A 19,409-nucleotide genomic window follows, 5' to 3' on the forward strand; every position below is an offset into this window, starting at 1 on the left:
ACCATCTCACTAATTCCAGGACATTTGCTGAACTGGAAAAGGAATCCATATTCTTTAGCCACTCCCCCATTCCCCTCTCCCTGAAATCTATTTTCTGTCCCTATGGACTTGCCTGTTGTCGAAATTTTATATAAATGAACTCATAAAATATGTAGTATTTTGTGTCTGCTTTCTTTTACTCAGCATAATGTTTTCAAGGTTCACCCGCCCATCCGTACTTCATTATTTTTATGGCTGGATAATATTCCATTATATGGATATGCCATATTTTATTTATCTATTCATCAGTTGATGGATGTTTGGATTATTTCCACTTTTTGACTATTATGAATGATGCCACTATAAACATCCAGTGTAAGTTTTCATGTGAACATATGTGTTCAGTTTTCTTGAGTATAGAGAGACCCATTAGTGGATTGCTAGGTCATATGGTAACTCTTTTCTGAAGAACTTTCAAATTGCTTTCCAAAGTAGCTGCAACATTTTACACTCTGACCAGCAATGTGTCATAGTTCCAACTTCCCCAGATCCTTGTCAATACTTGCTATTGTCTATCTTTTTTAATCATAGCCATCCTAGTGGATATGACGTGGTATCTCATTGTGGTTTTAATTTGTATTCCCCTAATGACTAACTATATTGAGTATCTTCTCAAGTGCTTATTGGCCATTTGTATATCTTCTCTGAAGAAGTGTTTACTCAAATCCCTTGCCTCTTTTAAATTGGATTATTTGTCATTTTATTGTTGAATAGTAAGGGTTCTTGTTATATTCTGGATGCTAGACCCTTATCAGATAAATGATTTACAGATGTTTTCTCCAATTCTGTAGGCTGTGTTTTAAAACTTTAGTTCTGGACGTGTTGAATTTGAGATGTTTTATTAGACTATTAAATATTTAAGTCTGGTAGAGAGGCGAAGGCTAATAGATACAGAAGATAGAAGATATCTGTAAAGGGGCGCCTGGGTGGCTCAGTTGGTTAAGCAACTGCCTTCAGCTCAGGTCATGATCCCGGAGTCCTGGAATCAAGCCCCACATCAGGCTCCCGGCTCAGTGGGGAGCCTGCTTCTCCCTCTGACCCTCTCCCCTCTCATGCTGTTTCTCTCTCTCTCTCAAATATATAAATAAATAAATAAAATCTTTAAAAAAAAAGAAGATATCTGTAAATAGATAAATAGATATACAGAACCATCAGCATATAGAAGAATGCTGTTTAAAATCATAAGACTACATGCAATCCTCATCAAGACAGTAAGGATAGAGGTGTCTGGGTGGCTCAGTCGGTTAAGCGTCTGCCTTTAGCTCAGGTCATGATCCCAGGGTCCTGGAATCAAGCCCTGCACTGGGCTCCCTGCTCAGCGGGGAGCCTGCTTCTCCCTCTTCCTCTGCCCCTCTACCTGCTCGTACTCTCTCATTCTCTCTGTCAAATAAATAAACAAAATCTTAAAAAAAAAAAAAAAGACAATAAAGGTAGAGGGAAGGAAAACATCAAGGACTAAACCCTGGGTCACTGTAACATTCAGAAGCTGGAGAGGAGGAGAAGAGCCATCAAAGGAAACTGGGAAGGGGCTGCTAGTGAAACAGGAGGCAACCAGGAGAGTGTGGGTTCCAGAAGCCTAGGGAGAAAGGCATGATCACCTGGGTTGGATGCTTCTGAGAGGTCAAGGAAAGTGAAGACCAAGCAATGACCATTGGGTTTAGCAACCAGGAGGTCACTGGTAACTTGACCAAGAGTAATTTCATTTTTTTTTTTAAGATTTTACTTATTTATTTATTTATTTGAGAGAGAGAGCGGGGGAGGGGCAGAGGGAGAGGGAGAGAATCTCGAGTCAACTCCCCACTGAGTGTGGAGGCTGATGTGGGGCTCGATCCCACAACCCATGAGATCATGACCTGAGCTGAAACCAAGAGTCTGATGCTCAACCGACGAGACACACAGGTGTCCCCCCCTTTTTTTTGAGAGTGAGAGTGAGTGAGCAGTGGGAGGAGGGGCGGAGGGAAAGAGAATCTTAAGCAGACTCCATGCCCAGCGCAGGACCCCACTCGAAGCCCCACACAGAGCTCAGTCTCATGACCCTGAGATCATGGCCTGAGCCAAATCAAGAGTCAGCTACTTAACCAACTGAGCCACTCCAGTGGCCTGACCAAGAGCAATTTCAGAGGAATGTTGAAGAAGAAAGCCTCATCAGAGCAGGTTCAAGAAAGAGTAGGAGAAGAGAAATGAGAGGGCGAGCATAGACCTCTCTTTCAAGGAGCTTTGCTACAAACCTAGGGTGGTGGATAAAGGGAGAAGTGAGGCCAAGAGTGGTTTTGTTTTGTTTTGTTTTCTTGTTTTGCTTTAAAAGTGTTTAGAATCAGCATTATGATTGTATCAGATGAGAATGATCTGGTGGGAGCCAAAAATTAATGATGCAGGACAGAGAGGGGAGAATTGCTGGAATGGTTCCTTGAGTAGGTGATAGGACGGGGCTGATCCCAAGTGGAAGGCTGGCCTTTGATGGGGCACAGACAGGTCATCTGTGGTAAGGGGAGGCAGTATGTGGGTGCAGACCTGGCTGGTGGGCAGAGAGCAAACAGAAGAAGAGAGCTCCGGTGTTTTCAAGGGAAGGAGGAAGCATGTCTCCGACTGGGAATGAGGATAGAGGAGGAGGTGTTGGGGTTCAGGAAAGGGGACCTGGATGATAAGATATCTAGGGGAGAGACAGTGCACTAAGGAGAGTATGAGTGCAGCACTGCGGGGGGGGGGGGGGGGGGGGGGGGGAGGCGGAGAAAGTGAGGTCTGTATGCCCAGTTCAGATATCACTTCCTCCAGAAAGCCTTCTGACCCCCAGACCAGGTCATTCCCCTTGTTGTAAGTCTCATAGGCCCTGTGGTGCTTCTCTGATGCAGCTCTGATCACAACTGGAATGAACCATCAACTGTATTCTTTAGTTCTTTAATCCCTAGATCCCTCCCTAGACTGTAAACCCCCGAAGACGTGAGCAGAGGCTGTCTGTTCCAGCGCTGTGTCTCAGCATCTCGTTCCTCCTGCATAGTCGTGTCTCAGTACAGAAGTATTAAATAGTTGAACGAACGAATGAAATAATGAATGAGAAAAGTCCCAGAAGTGGCATGCATGTTTTCTAGTCGACCTAGATTTCTTTTTTTTTTTTTAATTAATTATTTTTAGAGAGAGAGACAGAGAGTGCCCCAGTGCGAGCAGGGGGAGGCGCAGAGGGAGAGGGAGAGACAGAATCTCAAGCAGACTCCTCGCTGAGCATGGAGCCCTCCCAGAGCTGGATCGGGACCCTGAGAGCATGACCTGAGCTGAAACCAAGAGTCCCAGCTCAACCGACTGAGCCACCCCTGCGCCCCTAGTTGGCTTCGATTGCGGAAGCAGGCTCTCCCGCAGCCCTAGGTGATTACGGACCGCCCCCCTTCCCCCTTCACTCCCTCTCCCGGAGTCCGGCTTTGCGGATGCTGGGGCTTTAAGAGCCGTCAGAAACGGAGCCGGGTGCTGATTGGCGGTTTATTCTAACGCTGGAGGATGAGCTCATCCGCAGCCAATGGCCAGGCTGCACCCGGCCAGGCCCCTGCACCTGGCTGGAGGGCGCAAGGCTGCGGGGTGGTGCACGGCCTCCCGCTCGAGGGGCGGTGGCGGCAGGGGTAGGTCCGACCGCGCGGACCGAGCTCCTGGCTCGGGCAGGTACGGGGTTTGCCCGGCTCCTCCTCCGGGCCCCGGTCCTCCAGGCGCGGGCGGCCCCTCCTCTCACTCCCGCAGCTTCCCTCGGTCCCACCGCGCCGGGTGGCGCACCTTGCGTGCCGGGACTCGCGGGCTGGGCGCTCCGCTTCCCGGGTCCAGGCGCGGCCCCGCAGTCCTGCCCCGGGGGACCCAACCCGGCGGGGTGGCCCGGTGGCCTGACTCGAGCAGCCCAGCCCCTCGGCCTTGGCGCCCGCCCGCCCCAGCACAGGCCTCCGAGCTGCGGGTCCCGGGGGGCTGGGCGGAGCAAGGAGGGTGCGGCTTCCCTCTCTCCTTCCCTCCACCCCGTGGCCGCATCCTGGCCGGAGCTCAGCTTCCCGCTGGCCTGGGGGATGTCGGTTTCCCTCCCCGCCCCACTCCCCATCCTGTTCTATCTATTCCCTCTCTCCACAGAGGCAGAGGTGACCTAGTCTTGGAAGTTCAGGCCCTGCCCTTCTCAGTGGGGCCTGCGAGAACACAGGTGCCACTGAGGCTGGGGGCGGAGGTGTAGGGGCAGCTCTGTGGACCTCTCCAGAGCCCTTTCCTTTCCTGAAGCCACTGCTCTTATCCCTGCTAGGGATAAGCTGCTAGGTCCTGGGAGGCCACGTGGCCCCCTGGCTTACTCAGACGGAGCTAGGAGAGTGCCGCTGCCTCCCTGGGGCCTGGTTGGCTCTGCCCTCCTTCTACATCGATCCAGAATCTGTCACTAGGTCATTTCATTTGCCCACAGGTTTAAGGCCAGGCCTTGTGCCTAACTCTCTGCCAGGCTCGGGTGGGGGGGTGGGGGGGGGGCGGTCCTCACTTGCTGACCTCGGCACCAAAGGGAATTAAATAAGGTGGGGGCAATCTCTCCTGTTCAGGGAGGTGCCACTGAGCTGAACCCTGAAGGATAAATGAGATTCGTGTAGGAGGAGTATGACCAGGAGAATAGGCAGGATGGAGGGAACAGTGTGAGGAACAGCCTTGGTGTGTGGCCGACATATGTTTACATGTGCTAGACACTAGTTTGTGAGACCCCAGGAAGGCAGTTCTGCATCACAGATGTCCTCAGCTCTCTCCAGTGCTCAAGAAATACCTGTTGATGTGAATTTGAATTGAAAGGAAGAGCCCTGAGCATGTTATTATTCTATTATCACCATTTAGAAAAGGTCTGGCCCCGTAGAGGGATGTTACCCGCACTAGCTCTGATCCCTCCAGCCCTTGGAGGTATTAGTCTCCCAGTTTTCAGCGGAGGAAGCCAGGGTACCGATGGGCTGTTGTTCGCCGCCGGGGCCTCCCCAGGGCGTCTATTGATTTCAGGTCACCGCCACAGGGCAAGCAGCCATGAGCCTGGTGGCCTGCGAGTGTCCCCCGGGCCCTGGCCTGGAGCCTGAGCCTTGCTCCCGAGCACGGTCCCAGGCCCGCGTGTACCTGGAGCAGATTCGCAACCTGGTGGCCCCCGGGGCCCCTGACGTGACCAAGCGCGACTACCTGGTGGATGCAGCCACGCAGATCCGGCTGGCCCTGGAGCGCGATGTCAGTGAGGACTACGAGGCAGCCTTCAACCACTACCAGAACGGCGTGGACCTGCTGCTGCGGGGTGTGCACGGTGAGGCCCGGGGGGCCAGGGGCGGGAGCTGCTGGGGCAGGGCGGGCTTGGGGCTCCCCCCCATCCTCTGTCCGTCTGTGCTGAGTGAGCAAGGCTCTAGGCTGGCCCCGCAGGCCTGTGGCAAGGGCAGCAAGGCCTGTGTGAGTGGTTCCTGTATGCCGGACCCTGGTCTAAGGGCTTTACCTGTATTAACTCATTTGAACCTCACAGTAATGGAAATGATTACATACGTTGTTGATGTCGTATATAGGAACTATTTTTATTCCTATTTTCCAGATGTGAAAACCGAGGCACCAGGCAGTTAAATTACTTGCTTAAGTTTCCATAGCTCTCAGTGGCAGAGCTGAGGCTTGAACAGTTGGGGATCCAGAGGCTGGGCGCTGACCCCGTACGTCCCTGGAGCGAGCGGGGCTCCTGTCCTGGGGGCTTGCATCACCAGGGGGGAGACTGATGAGTTTAATGTTGGATAATTCCCTCTCTGGTGGGAAGAGCAATGAGGAAGAAATGAGGGGAGAAAAGAGGGAAAGGGACGCCAGGCTAGGCCAGCATAGGGTATTTTCTAGAAGTCAAAATGAAGGGCCATCTGGTGAGAGAGAGAGAGAGAGCAGCCTGTTTAGGGCAAAGTGGGGCATTGTGCCTGCAGGGGAGAGGCCAGGTGGAGACCCCTGAGGGCAGTGGGGGGGTAGGAGTCGGGCCCTGCTTCACACTTCCTCCCCCCTCACTCCCCCACCCCCGCCACGGAGCCCAGCCAACGCCGGGGCTTCCGACTGCCCAGTGAATCTGTTCCTCTTCCAATCCTGGTCCCCACTCCGGCCTTTTCACACTGGGTCTCAGAGAAGGCAGAGGGCTGTTCTCTGGGAGCTTCTGTCTCCTGCTCTGAAAACAGACCCCGGAATCCCCCTCTCTTCCTTCCCGGGGTGTGATGGCAGCCAGTGAGGTGGGGGGGTGCCACCTGTGACCACCGTTCCCAGCCTCTCCCCCCATCTTCCTTCTGCGGCCGCACCTGCCAGACTCCCGCCCAGAGGAAGGCTGGGTGGGGAGGGGGACGGGGGCGGGCAGGGCACTGTCTGCACACCAGCCTCAGAAGCAGGCGCTCTCTCCTGCAGAGGGCAGAGGGCGGGCAGTGGGCGCCGGAGCCCCAGCCCCCCCGCGGGGCCAGGGTGGGTCCTGGTGACTCCCTCACCCCACAGTCGACCCCAACAAGGAGCGATGCGAGGCTGTGAAGCTGAAAATTACCAAGTACCTGCGGCGGGCCGAGGAGATCTTCACCTGCCACCTGCAGAAGACCCTGGGCGGTGGGGCCGGCCCCGGCACGGTGAGGAGACCGCTCCCCAAAGGCCTGACGGCTCTGGGGGGGGGGGAGAGGAGAGAGCGAGGCCCCCTGCCCCCCATGGGCCAGAGGGCTCTCACCTCCTGTCCTGGGCTGTGTGCATGCCAGGGACAGGGCTGTCTCCCTGCCATTCTGCTGGCTCCCTCCGTCTCCCACACTCAACTAGTTCCTTCATCTCCGAACCCTTAGCACATTGTCTCCAGGCCAGTCTCACCCCCGCACAGGGTAAACACACACACACCTCCAGACTCTCATGCACGGCTCATATGTAAGCTCCATGTGTACACACTCCAAGTTTCCCATGTCTGTTGAAATTTGAATGGGTTGAAGTTTGGGTGAGCACAGTTGACCCTTGAACAGGTTTGAACTGCGTGGGTCCACTTATACTCGGAGTTTTTCGATCGACACCACAGTGCTGGAAATGTATTTTTTCTTCTGCATCTTATTAGGCTGCTTTTCCCCAAAGCAGGTGCCCGAGCCACATGCCTGGGTCTTCCAGGCATGTTCCCTGAGACCCTCATGTCCCTGGGTTATTTCCCCACCCCTGGGAGCACCTGCCTCCTATGGGTGGGGCTTTCAAGACAGGGGATCTGAAGCCTGAGGACTCCCCTGGGCCTTGGAGGAGGGCTGGTGGGGGGCGCCGAGTGTAGAGGGCAGTGTGGTCACCTGGGACCGAGGGGGGGCCCTGCCAGTCAGGGCCAGCTTGTCTGCTCCCTGTGAGGTGGGTGCTCCGTGGACCCCAGTTCTGCCCCTAGTGCCCACTGCTCTTTTGGCAGCTGGGGAGGGCCCGGTGAGAAGGCAGTGCCTGAGGAGGGCTGGGCCCTGAGTCTGTGGGTTCTGTCTCCCACCTCTGCAGGGTTTCAGCAGCCTGAGGCTCCGGCCCATCCGCACACTGAGCTCTGCCCTGGAGCAGCTGAGGGGCTGCAAGGTGGTTGGGGTCATCGAGAAGGTGAGTGAGCTGTGAGCTGACAGCCACGGTTTTGGTGCTGAAGGAGATGGGGCAGGCAGATGGGGGTGGTGGGGGAGGAGAAGGGGCTGGAAAGGGGTCGGAGGGCCCCAGGGGAGGAGAGTAGCTGTGTCCATTGGCTCCCCACCCTCCTCCCAGCCCAGCACACGTCAGTCAGGTCCTGGAGAGGAAAAGGGGAACAGAAGAGGCAAATGGTCCCTTTTCCATAGCCTGGAGCTCAGACAGACAGCCACTCCCTTAGAGGCTCAAGACAGAAGCCGGAGAAGCAATGCCCAGGGCTCCCGGCCAGCGCACATGGCCCTGCTCACTCCCCCTCCCGCTTCCCACAGGCCCCCACCCACCCTCCCTCTGCGCCCCAGGGCTGTCTCCAAGTCCTGCCGAGGAGTTTGTTTGGTGCGAGTGTACACTCCTCTCCAGAAGCCTGTCCTGCTGAGGGTCCCGGCCCCCAGAGGGGCCTCAGCAGCTCTGCCCATCCCCTCCTGCCTTCCCCCGCATCCTGACGCCGTCTAAGGCCTTTTCTCTTAATGTGGGGCAGGAAGGGAGATAGGAGCCGACATCCCAACTTGTACGGGACACTCCTCAGAGTGGGGGATCCAGAAGGACAGACAGTTGAGTCAAATGAGATCTGAGCCAATATTCGGTTGCCCTCTGCCCCAACCCAGGCCACACCTGAGTAGTTGCTAACGTGGGTCTTTCTCAGATTGGCTGTTCATCAGAATCACCTGGGGAGCTTCCTAAATAGGGATTCCTGGGCCCCACCCCAGGCCCGTGGAGGCAGAATTTCCAGCGTTGAGCCCTGGCATCTGTAATTTAAACACTCATCGGGGGATTTTGCTGGGCCCGTGGCTCACAGAGGACGCCTGCTGCACGCAGTGTGGCCACAGCAAACCCCTTCACCTCCCCGTTCGTTTCCTCATCTGTGAGCGGGATAAGAATCCTCCCCCCCACGGGGGCATGTGGGAACTAAAATGAAATAACTTTTGGGAAAGGCCTGGCACACGCTGAAACATTTGATATGCGTTTGATGGCCCTAAATGCTAGTGACAAGGGGGGCGGGGAGGCGTGCAGGCTTCCCGTCCCCCAGCCGCGCTCCAGCTGCTTCCCCAGGTCCCTGGAACAGGCCCCAGTCTGTCAGCCAAGGCCCGGCCAGCTTCCATCTGCCTTCCCTCCAACTGCACTCGTCTGTGCGGCCCCAGCCAAGGACAGCGGCTCCCACAGACCGGCCCGGAGGGGACTGCCACCACCTTTTCCTTGCGTGGGATCCCGCAGAACCATAGGTGGTGGGGGGGGGGGGGGGGGTTCCAGGTCCAACCAGTGTGGATTACAGGGAGTTAGAGTGACGTGACTTTGTTTTTTTAATTATAGGAGTTTGCAGAGCTTTGAGGATGCAAATGTATACCATGAGTTTCCGAGAAGGAGGTCTGTGATAGAATTTCCCGAATTTGTTTGACCCCAGGACACGCGGCATATGCAAAGCATTTTCAGAATCCAGGATTCTGAGGCCTGTGCATATGGGAAGCACAAAATAAGGCCAAGCCCAACCATTCTGTTTTGAGATTCTTTCATTCCTTTTTTACCCTCTCTTGGGCATCCAGTTTACCTACTCCACCTCCCTCCTGAGATCCTGCTTCCCTTTCCTGTGTCATTTCCAAGTCGGGAACATCATCGTCCCCAAATTAGGAGAGATGTTAGGGCCCCTGGGCCCAGGTCCCTGCAGACAGGCGCTCCATTCTGCAGCCCTGCCCAGGCAGATTCTGGCAGGAGAGCAGCGCCTGGCCAGCAGCCCTCGGGGCCAGGGAGGGGCCAAGGGTCTGCTCAAGAAGCCTGAAGTGCCCCCGGAGATGCCCACTTGTTAGGTGAACCGGGCTGGGAAAGGGATCCCTAGGGGCTAAGGAGGTACTGGCAGGGGGAGGGGGTTACTGGAAACTGCGAGGTGGCGGGGAGATCAGGGACTAGATAGGTCTCTGGCTAGAATACCCAGGGGTTTGTTCTCAGGGAGCATGGGGGGGCCTGAGAGATATCACCACATGTTTGCTGAGCTTCATGTAGGAGCCAGAGATGGGGAAGAAAAAGAAGGCCATCCAAGTTACTTCTTGTTTTTTTGGCTCGAACACACGGGTGTTTTTTAAAATTATCATTACTTACCAACATTTAAAAATTGGCAGGTTTCATATAGAAGTCCAGATTTCCTGCTTCTCCTGCAAAATTGGAAGATCTGGAAACGCTGGCTCACATCCTCACGTGGCAGCAAGGAGTCGGGGTGGGGGGTGCCGGTTTTAATGGGACACCAGTCCTCTGGTTTGTTCCTGTCCCTGCCCTGCCCCCTTGGTTCATGTCCCAGGCCCCTGTGGGCCTTGGAGTTGGAGAATCTGTTTGGAACTTTTGGATTTGGTTGCTCCATGAGAGAGTCCTCCTGGGGTTTTGATACTTTGGGCATTTTTAAAGAAAGTGTTAATGGGTTTCACCGAAGCTTTCATTGTTCCGTGTCCCAAGATCTCAGGGGGTATCTTTAAAAAAAATAAATTCCCTTTATGAAAAGGTGAAGTAGGGACACCCAGAACTACCTTCTACCTTCCAAATGGCAACATTCACCTGACATGAGTAAGGCACATTCTCATTTGCGAAACTGTTGCATTAAACCCTCTCAGTTGCCCTGGGAAAAAAGCACTAGGCTGTGCAGCCCCATCCACTAGTCATTAGCCACATAAGACTATTGAAGTTAAAATTAGTTAAAATTAAATATTCTGCTTCTCATTTACCCAACCATGTTTCAAGGACTTGTTGGCTTTTCATATGGTTAATGGCTTCTGTATTGGACAGTGCAGACACATATTTCATGTTCCAATGAACAGTGCTGCATTTTATTTATTTTTTTTTAAGATTTATTTATTTGAGAGAGAGAGAGAGAGTGCAGGGTTGGGAGGAGGGACCCAAGCAGACACCGAGCTGAGCACAGAGCCCGGTACGGGGCTCTATCTCCCGACCCTGAGATCATGACCTGAGCCAAAATCAAGAGTCGGATGCTCAACCAACTGAGCCATCTAGGCGCCTTGGACAGAGCTGCATTTTTTTTTTAAGATTATATTTATTTATTTGACAGAGAGAGCACAAGCAGGGGGAGCAGGAGCGGGAGAGGGAGAAGCAGTCTTCCCCCTGAGCAGGGAACCCTATGTGGGGCTCCATCCCAGGACCCTGGGATGTCCTGAGCCGAAGGCAGATGTTTAACCGACTGAGTCACCCAGGCGCCCTTGGACAGTGCTGCATTTTAATAATTGTCTTACAGAGAATGAAACAGAGGTTCATAAGGTCAAGTGACTAGCTAGTGTTCTGTCCCCCATAGCACTGAGCGAAAGAGGAGGGGGATTCTTTTGTTTGCTTACTTTAAGGGGGAAATGCCCCCTCTGCTCTTGAGATATGAAAGAGAAAGGAGTTTAAAACCATATATATATTCCCCACCATCCTACCTAGCTCCAAGATAATTGCTATTAGTGTTTTGGTCTATTTCTTTCCAGACAGGTAGATGTGTGCGTGCGCGAGTGTGTATTAAAAAATACATAAATATATATATATATTTAAACACACTTGTTCCAGCGTACTGATCAAGTTTTAAATCTGGCTTCCGGAGCCTTCACCGCTGGCGTTTTGGACTCTCTGAGAGGACCTTAGCCAGGACAAGGTGGTAGGGAATCCCAGTTGGCAAGGGACAGTGGGGAATTATCCAGGGTGTCAGTATTTGTGGGAAACTCGATTCTCCTAAATGACCCCGGAGTTTTCGGTCTTGCTTTTTCAAACATTGCACAAATTTGGTCAAGGAGCTGGGGTCGGGCTGGGTTCCATCTCTGGCTGTTGGAGGAGAGACCTCTGGCGGTCAGAAGGCAGGCATCACTGCTGCCTCCGGAAGGGCACTGACGGGGAGCTGAGACCGAAGGGAGGGCAGGTGCCATGGTCACCTGGCTGTGCCCCCCTTGTAGTTCGGTCTCCAGGGCTCCGGGGTCATCCCTGCCTGGCTTCAAATCCCGCCTCTACCGCTTTTTGGCAGTGGGACCATAGGTAACACAACCTCTCTGAACCTCAGCTTCTTCATCAGTAAAAGGGGTCGTTCATAACACTCACCTGGTAGGGCTGTGGGGCTAAAATTAAGTAATCTGTATAAAGCATTTAGCACAGAATAAGTGCTCTTAGCCAGACACATATTTCATGTTCCAATGAACAGTGCTGCATTTTATTTTATTTTTTTTAAGATTTATTTATTTGAGAGAGAGAGAGAGAGAGTGCAGGGTTGGAAGGAGGGACCCAAGCAGACACCGAGCTGAGCACAGAGCCCGATACGGGGCTCTATCTCCTGACCCTGAGATCATGACCTGAGCCAAAATCAAGAGTCAGGGACAGTCAGTGCAGATTATCGGGGGAGGGCATGTGGCGTGGCAGGCGCGGGCGGCCGTTAGACGTGTCTGCTGGAATGGAGTCGTCCTCCTGACCTAAAGCAGGTCCTGCCGTCACCCCATTTTGCAGGTGAACAAGGTCCAGAGAGGCAGTGTGATGTGGCCAATGTGGCAACTGGCGTTCTCCTGGCCTTTATAGAAACAAAGGGCCTTTTTAAATGTATTTTTTATTTCTATTTTTTTTAAAGATTTTATTTATTTATTTGAGAGAGAGAGAGAATGAGATAGAGTATGCGGGGGGAGGGTCAGAGGGAGAAGCAGACTCCCCGCTGGGCAGGGACTCCATCCCGGGACTCCAGGATCATGACCTGAGCCAAAGGCAGTTGCTTAACCAACTGAGCCCCCCAGGCGCCCGGGCCTTTTTTAAAAAAGATTTTATTTATTAGAAAGAGAACAAGTGGGGGAGGGGCAGAGGGAGAGGGAGAAGCAGGCTCCCTGCGGAGCATGGAGCCCGATGTGGGGCTCCATCCCAGGACCCTGAGATCCTGACCCGAGCTGAGCCACCCAGGTGCCCATAAAGGGCCTTTCTATTTATGCTTCAACAAACCAGTAATGAGGGAAGGTGGGCATTTGTAATTCCTGTTTGGTAGATGAGAAAATCAATTCACTTGCCCAAGATTTAAACCCAGGGCCCCTTTCCCACCCCGATCCTTGGATGCAGGCTTTGCCACTGCCTTGTGGCCTGGCTGGGTGCGGGGGGTGCCCACCTGCCACCAAGGGGAGTGTCTGCAGGGCAGGCAGACTGCCAAGGAGTCACGACATCAGGGTGCTGGTCTTGCCCCCACCCTCACCTGGCCAAATCTTCTGCTTTCCTGCCCCAACACGCTCCTGCTCTCTCCTGTGGCTGGGGTCCACCCCTGCCCACCACAGAGATGAGTCAAGGGCCCAACTCCAAACAAGGCCCTGACCCAGCAATTGGCATGTTGCTGCCTTGGACCAAAAGCAACGGGAGAAGGGGGCTGTTCTCCAAAGACGCCTCCAGAGAGGAAGACTATTTTAAAAAGGGGAGGGGCAGGCAGTGGCAGGGACCCAAAGGAGCGTGCCAAGCCTGTGTGTTCCTGGGCACGGCTCGGCCCATGGGTGACCTTGGGCTGCACTCTCAAAGCCTCAGCTGCTTCACCTGTAAAATAAGAGATCAGAAGCAGTGACTGGCTCTGAGGTCCCGCCCAGCCAGGACACCCTCAACCCCGCAGAAGGGACCACGCGCCACGTGCGGATGAAGCATCTCCGACATCCCTGCACCGTGCAGGACTCTGGGAAGAGAGCTGACAGGGGAGTCCCTGCCCTCATATTGCTCATTGCCGAGTGGGGAGATGGGAAAGTAGACACAGTGATCGGGCTCCCTAAGGGTGAGCCCAGAGAGCACTGGAGACAGATTAGGGGTCCCAGCCTGACCTGCGGGCTGGCACCGGAGCGAAAACTGCAGGTCTAACGAAGGGGGGGTGAGGACAGGATTGATGTCAGCTCGTTGGGGGGCCAGGGGCACACACTGCACCACTACAGCCTGCCCTGGAGAGAGGAACCTGGGGAGCTGGGGCTCGGACTCTGGAGCCCCAGGAACTAGCCTGTGCCTTGACTGGTGCCTCCTGGACCTTGGCAGGTGCAGCTGGTCCAGGACCCAGCGACCGGAGGGACCTTCGTGGTAAAGGCAGGTGCCACTTAGTCCCCTGCCACCCTGCATCCCCCCCTGGAGCTTTCCCGCCACTCTTGGAACCCCTGCCCTCTGGGGAACCTCCCACCCAGAATCTGTACCTGAAGACCAGGCTCCCTCCAAATCTAAAAGCTGCTTGTTCTGCCCCTGAGCATGTCCCCCGCCTCCCAGACACACACACACTGCCTCATCCTTGTTTCAGAGGGGTGAGGGCCTGGATTCTGTGGTGGGAGCAGGGGTGAGGGCCAGGTCAGGAACTGGGGGAGGCAGTTGCTCTTTGGGGTGGGTTCTAACCCCTATCATGTTTGCCCCTAAAGCCAGGCTAGGACATCCCCTCGCAGGGCACCGTCTGGTCTGTGCCCCGCTGACCTGCCTGTCTCCCCCCCAGAGCCTGTCCAGGTGTCACGTGGCGAACCGGGAGCGGCTGACCATCATCCCGCACGGCGTCCCCTACATGACGAAGCTGCTTCGCTACTTCGTGAGTGAGGATTCCATCTTCCTGCAGCTGGAGCACGTGCAAGGTGAGGGGGCCTCGGGGGTCCCCGTCAGCTCCTCAGGCCTTTGGCATGTCCTTTTTCATCCCCTTAAAATGCCAAGCACGAGGGGGGCGTAACTTGTACCAGACGTGCAGCGCCGAGCAGGGGACCCAGGTTTCCTGGGGAGGGTGGGGGGAGGATGGCAGATCGGGCTGGGGCAGACCTCTGGGTGGCGCCAGGCGGGGGGCAGGGGACGTCTGGAGGAGGAGGGTCACGTCCTGGGCCATGAGAGGGCATTGATGCAGATGTCCCCGTTGTCACCACTTCCTCCAGTTTGGGCTCTTTTCATTTTTCTGGTCTGTGCCCATTCTTTGGAGTGGCCACAGGGGATGGTGGTGCCTGAGGCTGTGAGGACAGCTGCAGGGCCGTGGAGCACATACTTATCCATCACCCTATTACAGTGATTTTTTTTTTTTAATGAGGGACACATCCTTGGGTCATGACATAGAGTCATTGCAGGTCCATGCCTGGCCTTCTTTTATTTTACTTGCTTAAATTTCATTATACTGTTCTCCCTAAAAAGTAAAAAATTCTATTGAGCACGGGTGAACCTACCACCCAAACCACGGGCAGGAACAATAATTTACAACTCCCTTGGCGTTAAGCACCTTTTTGCGCCAGCTTGCGAGGCCGGGTCCCCTCTGGGTGGGTCAAAGGGAGAGCAGAGGGCATTCCGGGCTGAGGAGGGAGGGGGCACAGGTGAGATGTGGAAGAGAGGGGGCTCATGCCGGGTGGAGGGGAGGCAAGAGTTGGGGACGTGGTGTCCACACTCTTCTTCTCCCCTGTCCCCATGCTCACTGCGCCTCTGCATGGCCCAGGGGGCACGCTCTGGTCCCACCTGCTCTCCCAGGAGCAGCCCCAACAGTCTGGGGGCAGGTCTGGCTCCAGCCCGGAGAGGATGAAGGCTCCGCTCAACTCACCCCTCGGCCTCCAGACCCCAGCACTGCTCCCCCTGGGACCCACCTGCCTGCCAGACAGAATCCTTCGGGAGCTTCCACGGACTTCTCAGAGCCTTCCCCCAGCCAGGGAGGCCCCACCCATCACTCCCCAGAGAGAGGCTGAAGGTGACCCCTCCGCCAGGACCCATGCTTCCTGCTCCTTGGACCTTCTTAAGTCCCCAGGTGGCCGCCTGCACCTCCAAGCCAGGCGGCGACCTGGCCAGAGCTTGGACGTGAGGCCCTCTTGGGGGCTCCCTTGGGTTCATCAGGGGGCTGTCCGGGTGCTGGGGGCCTGTGGCCGAGGCAGAAGTCCGAGCCACCCCGTAGCAGCTAGGGCCCGACCAGGGTCTGGCCGGGGCGCCTGGAGGGTGAAGGAAGAGCAGGTGAAGCAGTGGGCGGCTGAGACCCTGCTCGCCCTGGAGGCGCTGCACCAGCAGGGGGTGCTGTGCCGAGACCTCAATCCCCGCAACCTGCTCTTGGACCAGGCAGGTAGGTGCCCGGGGCCCGGGAGGAGGGGGGATTAGGCTGTCCTCACCCCACCCCACCTCTCACATGGGGTCCCCAAAGCCTCCAGCCAGCGAAGGAGAGGTCTCCAAAGTTCAGGGGACTTCTGAGGTTATCTGCTGCCCCCTGCCTCTCCCCCTGGCCTCTTCACTCGGGACTCTGCCGAGTCTGGTTGGCCAAGGTTGAGCCTGAGCCTGAGTCCAAGGCAGCAGCTCCTAGGAAAACCTGGTTGTTTCTGCCCAGTGCCTGTTGGGGGAAGCCCTGGAGTCCCCTCCCACCTCCTCCAGGACTACTAACCACAAGTTTTGTCCACCCTTTTCCCTCCCTGCACACACTGGCTGAGAAGGTCACATCCGGCTCACGTATTTCGGCCAGTGGGCAGAGGTGGAGCCCCACTACTGCAGGGAGGCCTTGGACAATCTCTACAGTGCCCCAGGCAAGAGCGGAGGAGGGGCCAGGGGGCCTGAGATCTTGGGTGCCGCTGTGGGTTGAGCCGTGGGCTAAGAGTGACAGTGGGAAGGGGCCGTGTCTGGGTCAGAGGGGTAGAGTGGAGACCAGGCCTCTGGGGTGAGGCTGGGACATGTGTGTTCTTATTCCCCCAGAGGTGGGTGGGATTTCTGAGCTGACGGAAGCCTGTGACTGGTGGAGCTTTGGGTCTCTGCTGTATGAAATGCTGACCGGAACCGTGAGTAGCGGGGCAGGGTGGGGAGCCCTGCTGGGTGTCACTGAGGGTAGGATAGGCTCGGCTTAGTCCAACCAGCCAGGGTTGGGGCTGAGGCTACCTGGTTCTCCAAGACCTGGCCGTTCCCTCCCCCGCAGCTGCCCCCGCAGGCCATGAGGCCTTGGGAAGCCCCTCCCACCCAGGGCATGGACACGCCCAGCAGCCCCGCCCCACTAGTGGCTATAGCGAGCGAGACTGCAACTTAGGTGAAGGAGTTGAGCTGGGCTAGTCAGAGAAGGGTTCCGGAGGAGAAACCCTGCGTGGTCTGGAGGGAGGGTGGAATTTGACACAACCCTTCTTCCCTGGAAGGCCACTGACTCATCCCCCCCAGCCGCTGCTCCCCACCGCTCCTTCCCCGCCCCCCCGCACGGCCGTCGGGGCTGTAAGCTCCGGTTTTGGCTGAAGGACGGCGGCCTCTGCCCTCTGTGCCCCTCCCTGAGCTCAGCATCACACGTGGGGCTGGTGAGGCCAGGCAGCGAGGGCGAGGCCAGACTGCAGTCGAGCAGGAGAGGACCGGAGCGGATGAAGTGGCGCCGGACGTCTGTCCTGGCCCCTCTTGTTAGCCCCCGACAGCCCCCAGAGCGGGGTTCTCTCCTCTCGGCCTCCCACCACTTCTCTAGCCCTCGGCCTCCCACCGGGTCGCGTCTTGCCGCTCCGCCCGAGCCCCAGAAGTCCCCGCTGCGCTCCAGTGCTGCTCCCGCCGGGGTGCCTGCCCTGGTCGATGCTCCTGGCAGGCCTGGAGCCAGACGGACCTGGGTTCCAACCCTGAACTCAGCATAAAAGTCCCTTTACCTCCCGAGCCTGCCTCTTGCCTTTAAAATGAAGATGCCAGAACTTACTTTGAGGGTGGTCGTGGAAATTACGGATAAGGCGTCAGGCATCTTCCTGGCATGCAGTAGCTTCAAAGCGAAAGACAACCGTCGGCCTCATCCCCACGGGACGGGACACCGGGGAAGGTAAATCCCGGCTGCCCCGGGAGCAGGCGCACACTGCGGGGTTGCCCCCCTCCGTGTCTTCCCAGGCCCTGTCGCAGAGCCACCCCTCGGGAATCCAGCCCCACACCCGGCTCCAGCTGCCCGAGTGGCTCAGTCGCCCAGCGGCCTCCCTGCTGACTGAGGTGAGCTACGGCTGGTCCAGAGGCGGCCGCTGCTTGGCGCGAGGTGGGTGCTGGGAGGGCAGAGCTCTGGCGTCAACATAGCCCCACAGGCTGGACGTCTGTAATGGGAACAAATCTGTGTATGCTGGGGGCTGAACACCACCTGTCCCCCAGGTACTACTGGGAGTTCCGAGGGCCGGGAGGCTGGGGAGTGGGGGCCGGGCAGGCCTGCCAACCCCCCGGGCTTTTCCCCCAGCTGCTGCAGTTTGATCCTGCCCGGCGCCTGGGTGCTGGAGGCGGCGGAGTCAACAAGCTCAAGGCCCACCCCTTTTTCAGTACTACCCAGTGGAGCAAACTGGGGGGGTAAGAGGGGGCAGAGTGGGTCATGGAAGCTGCTGGACTAGTCTGGATCTTCTCTCCCCTCTACTGCTCAGAGCTGGCCCGTCTAATCAGTGACCCTCAGGCAAAGGTGGCAGCTGCTCAGCGCCACTCTTGGGCACCATCGTAACCATCGCTACTGCCCAGAAGGGGCTGGGCATCCCCCAACCAGCTCTGGAGACCCTTTCTGGTCTCTGCTGAGGGGTAGATCCCACCCGGCTGGGAAGCTCGGACCCCTCCGCCCATCCATCCTCCAACCGTCAGTCAACAGCTCCCTGTACCTCGATCGCAGACCTGCCAGGCCACAGGGTGCCTTCCGCAGCATGAGCTCTGAGCTCCTGCCCGCCTGCTGAGTGGACGGCAAGGTTTCGTGACTCATGAGCGGCCATGTGCCCCACTGGGGACATCTCTGGAGACTCATCTCAGGATACTGGTCCACTGCCCCAGTGGACCCAAACCAGGGCTGCCCTGCCTGCTCATCTTAGCCGTGCAACTCGGCCTCTTCCCCCTCCCAGGCTATTCCTACACGGGGTTGGAGGGTGGGGGACAGGATGATCCACTCCCCAACCTGACCATGCCCTGTCTTATGACTTCAGACTGGAGAACAAAAGGCAAGCAGGAGAGAGAAATAAGGATAAGCATCAGGGGAGAGGAAGGCACAGCTCTGGCACTTAGAGTCATTCTGAAAACAGAATAAAGAGCTCTCTTCCCCAGCTAGCCCATGGGTATGGGAAGGGGAGTCTACCCCCTGGGCCCCCAGGCTGGAGCAACTACCACACTTTGTACCCATTACAATCCCTTCTCAGGCATTTGTCCTATTTACCATTTTGCATTTTAGTCTTGAGGGTCCATTCAATTCACCGCCCACTGTGACTTCACAAAACACTTGGAATGATTGCCTAAGCTTTTAGCCAGAAGCAAAATGTTTCTGGTCCCTGAAGAGCTGGGGTAAGTAGTTACCCCAAAGACAATCCCCTCCCCAGGTTTGGGGGTCCTCTGATTTCCCTCGGGGCTTATCCTGTCACTGGGGTGTGGCACCTAAGAAGGAAATTTCCACCAGACCTCTGCCCCCAACTCCTTCCTTCCAGTGTCTCCACCACCACCAGGGGGCGCCTCCGACACTTCTCCAGTCTGGCTGTGAAGGTCCAACTCTAACTCTATGGGTAGAGACCAGTCCTGCAGAGGGCACACGGGGGGAACACAGCCTGCGCCTGCTTTCCCTGGGCCTTGCCCATACCCCCTACTCCCCAATAAAGCCTGCCATTGCCTGTGGTGTCCTTGCCTCCTGAATGCAACCAGAGCAGCCCTGCCAGAAGGGAGAGATTGGAAGACTCCCCCCGAGAAGCCCCACGCTACTCAAGAGTGAGCTTGGAGTCCCCTAAGAAGGTAGGAAGCAGGGCTGGTAGTGAAAGGCATGTCAGCCTGTGCCCCGCAGAGAAGCTGAGAGGAAAGGACGGCATGTAGGGGGCCCTGGGATCTGTGGGAAAGAGAGAAGTCCTAGAGGAGGGTCATGGTATCGGGGCGGGGAGGGGGGAGACAGG

At 56.3% G+C, this 19,409-nt stretch overlaps 1 protein-coding gene across 1 annotated transcript; it reads left to right on the plus strand.

Moving 5' to 3' along the window:
- Nucleotides 1-4,535: 4,535 nt before the first annotated feature.
- RPS6KL1 (ribosomal protein S6 kinase like 1) lies at nt 4,536-18,584 on the plus strand. Its single transcript, XM_034992611.1, has 10 exons — nt 4,536-5,305; nt 6,496-6,620; nt 7,492-7,584; nt 13,645-13,692; nt 14,084-14,216; nt 15,050-15,658; nt 16,020-16,109; nt 16,276-16,358; nt 17,416-17,511; nt 17,747-18,584. The coding sequence occupies exons 1-10, from the start codon at nt 5,041-5,043 to the stop codon at nt 17,855-17,857; spliced, it is 1,653 nt and encodes a 550-aa protein (XP_034848502.1). The 5' UTR covers nt 4,536-5,040; the 3' UTR covers nt 17,858-18,584.
- Nucleotides 18,585-19,409: the final 825 nt, after the last annotated feature.

The sequence above is a fragment of the Mirounga leonina genome, unplaced genomic scaffold (assembly GCF_011800145.1).
Source record: "Mirounga leonina isolate KUSES-001 unplaced genomic scaffold, KU_Mleo_1.0 Mir_82, whole genome shotgun sequence".
Taxonomy (NCBI): domain Eukaryota; kingdom Metazoa; phylum Chordata; class Mammalia; order Carnivora; family Phocidae; genus Mirounga; species Mirounga leonina.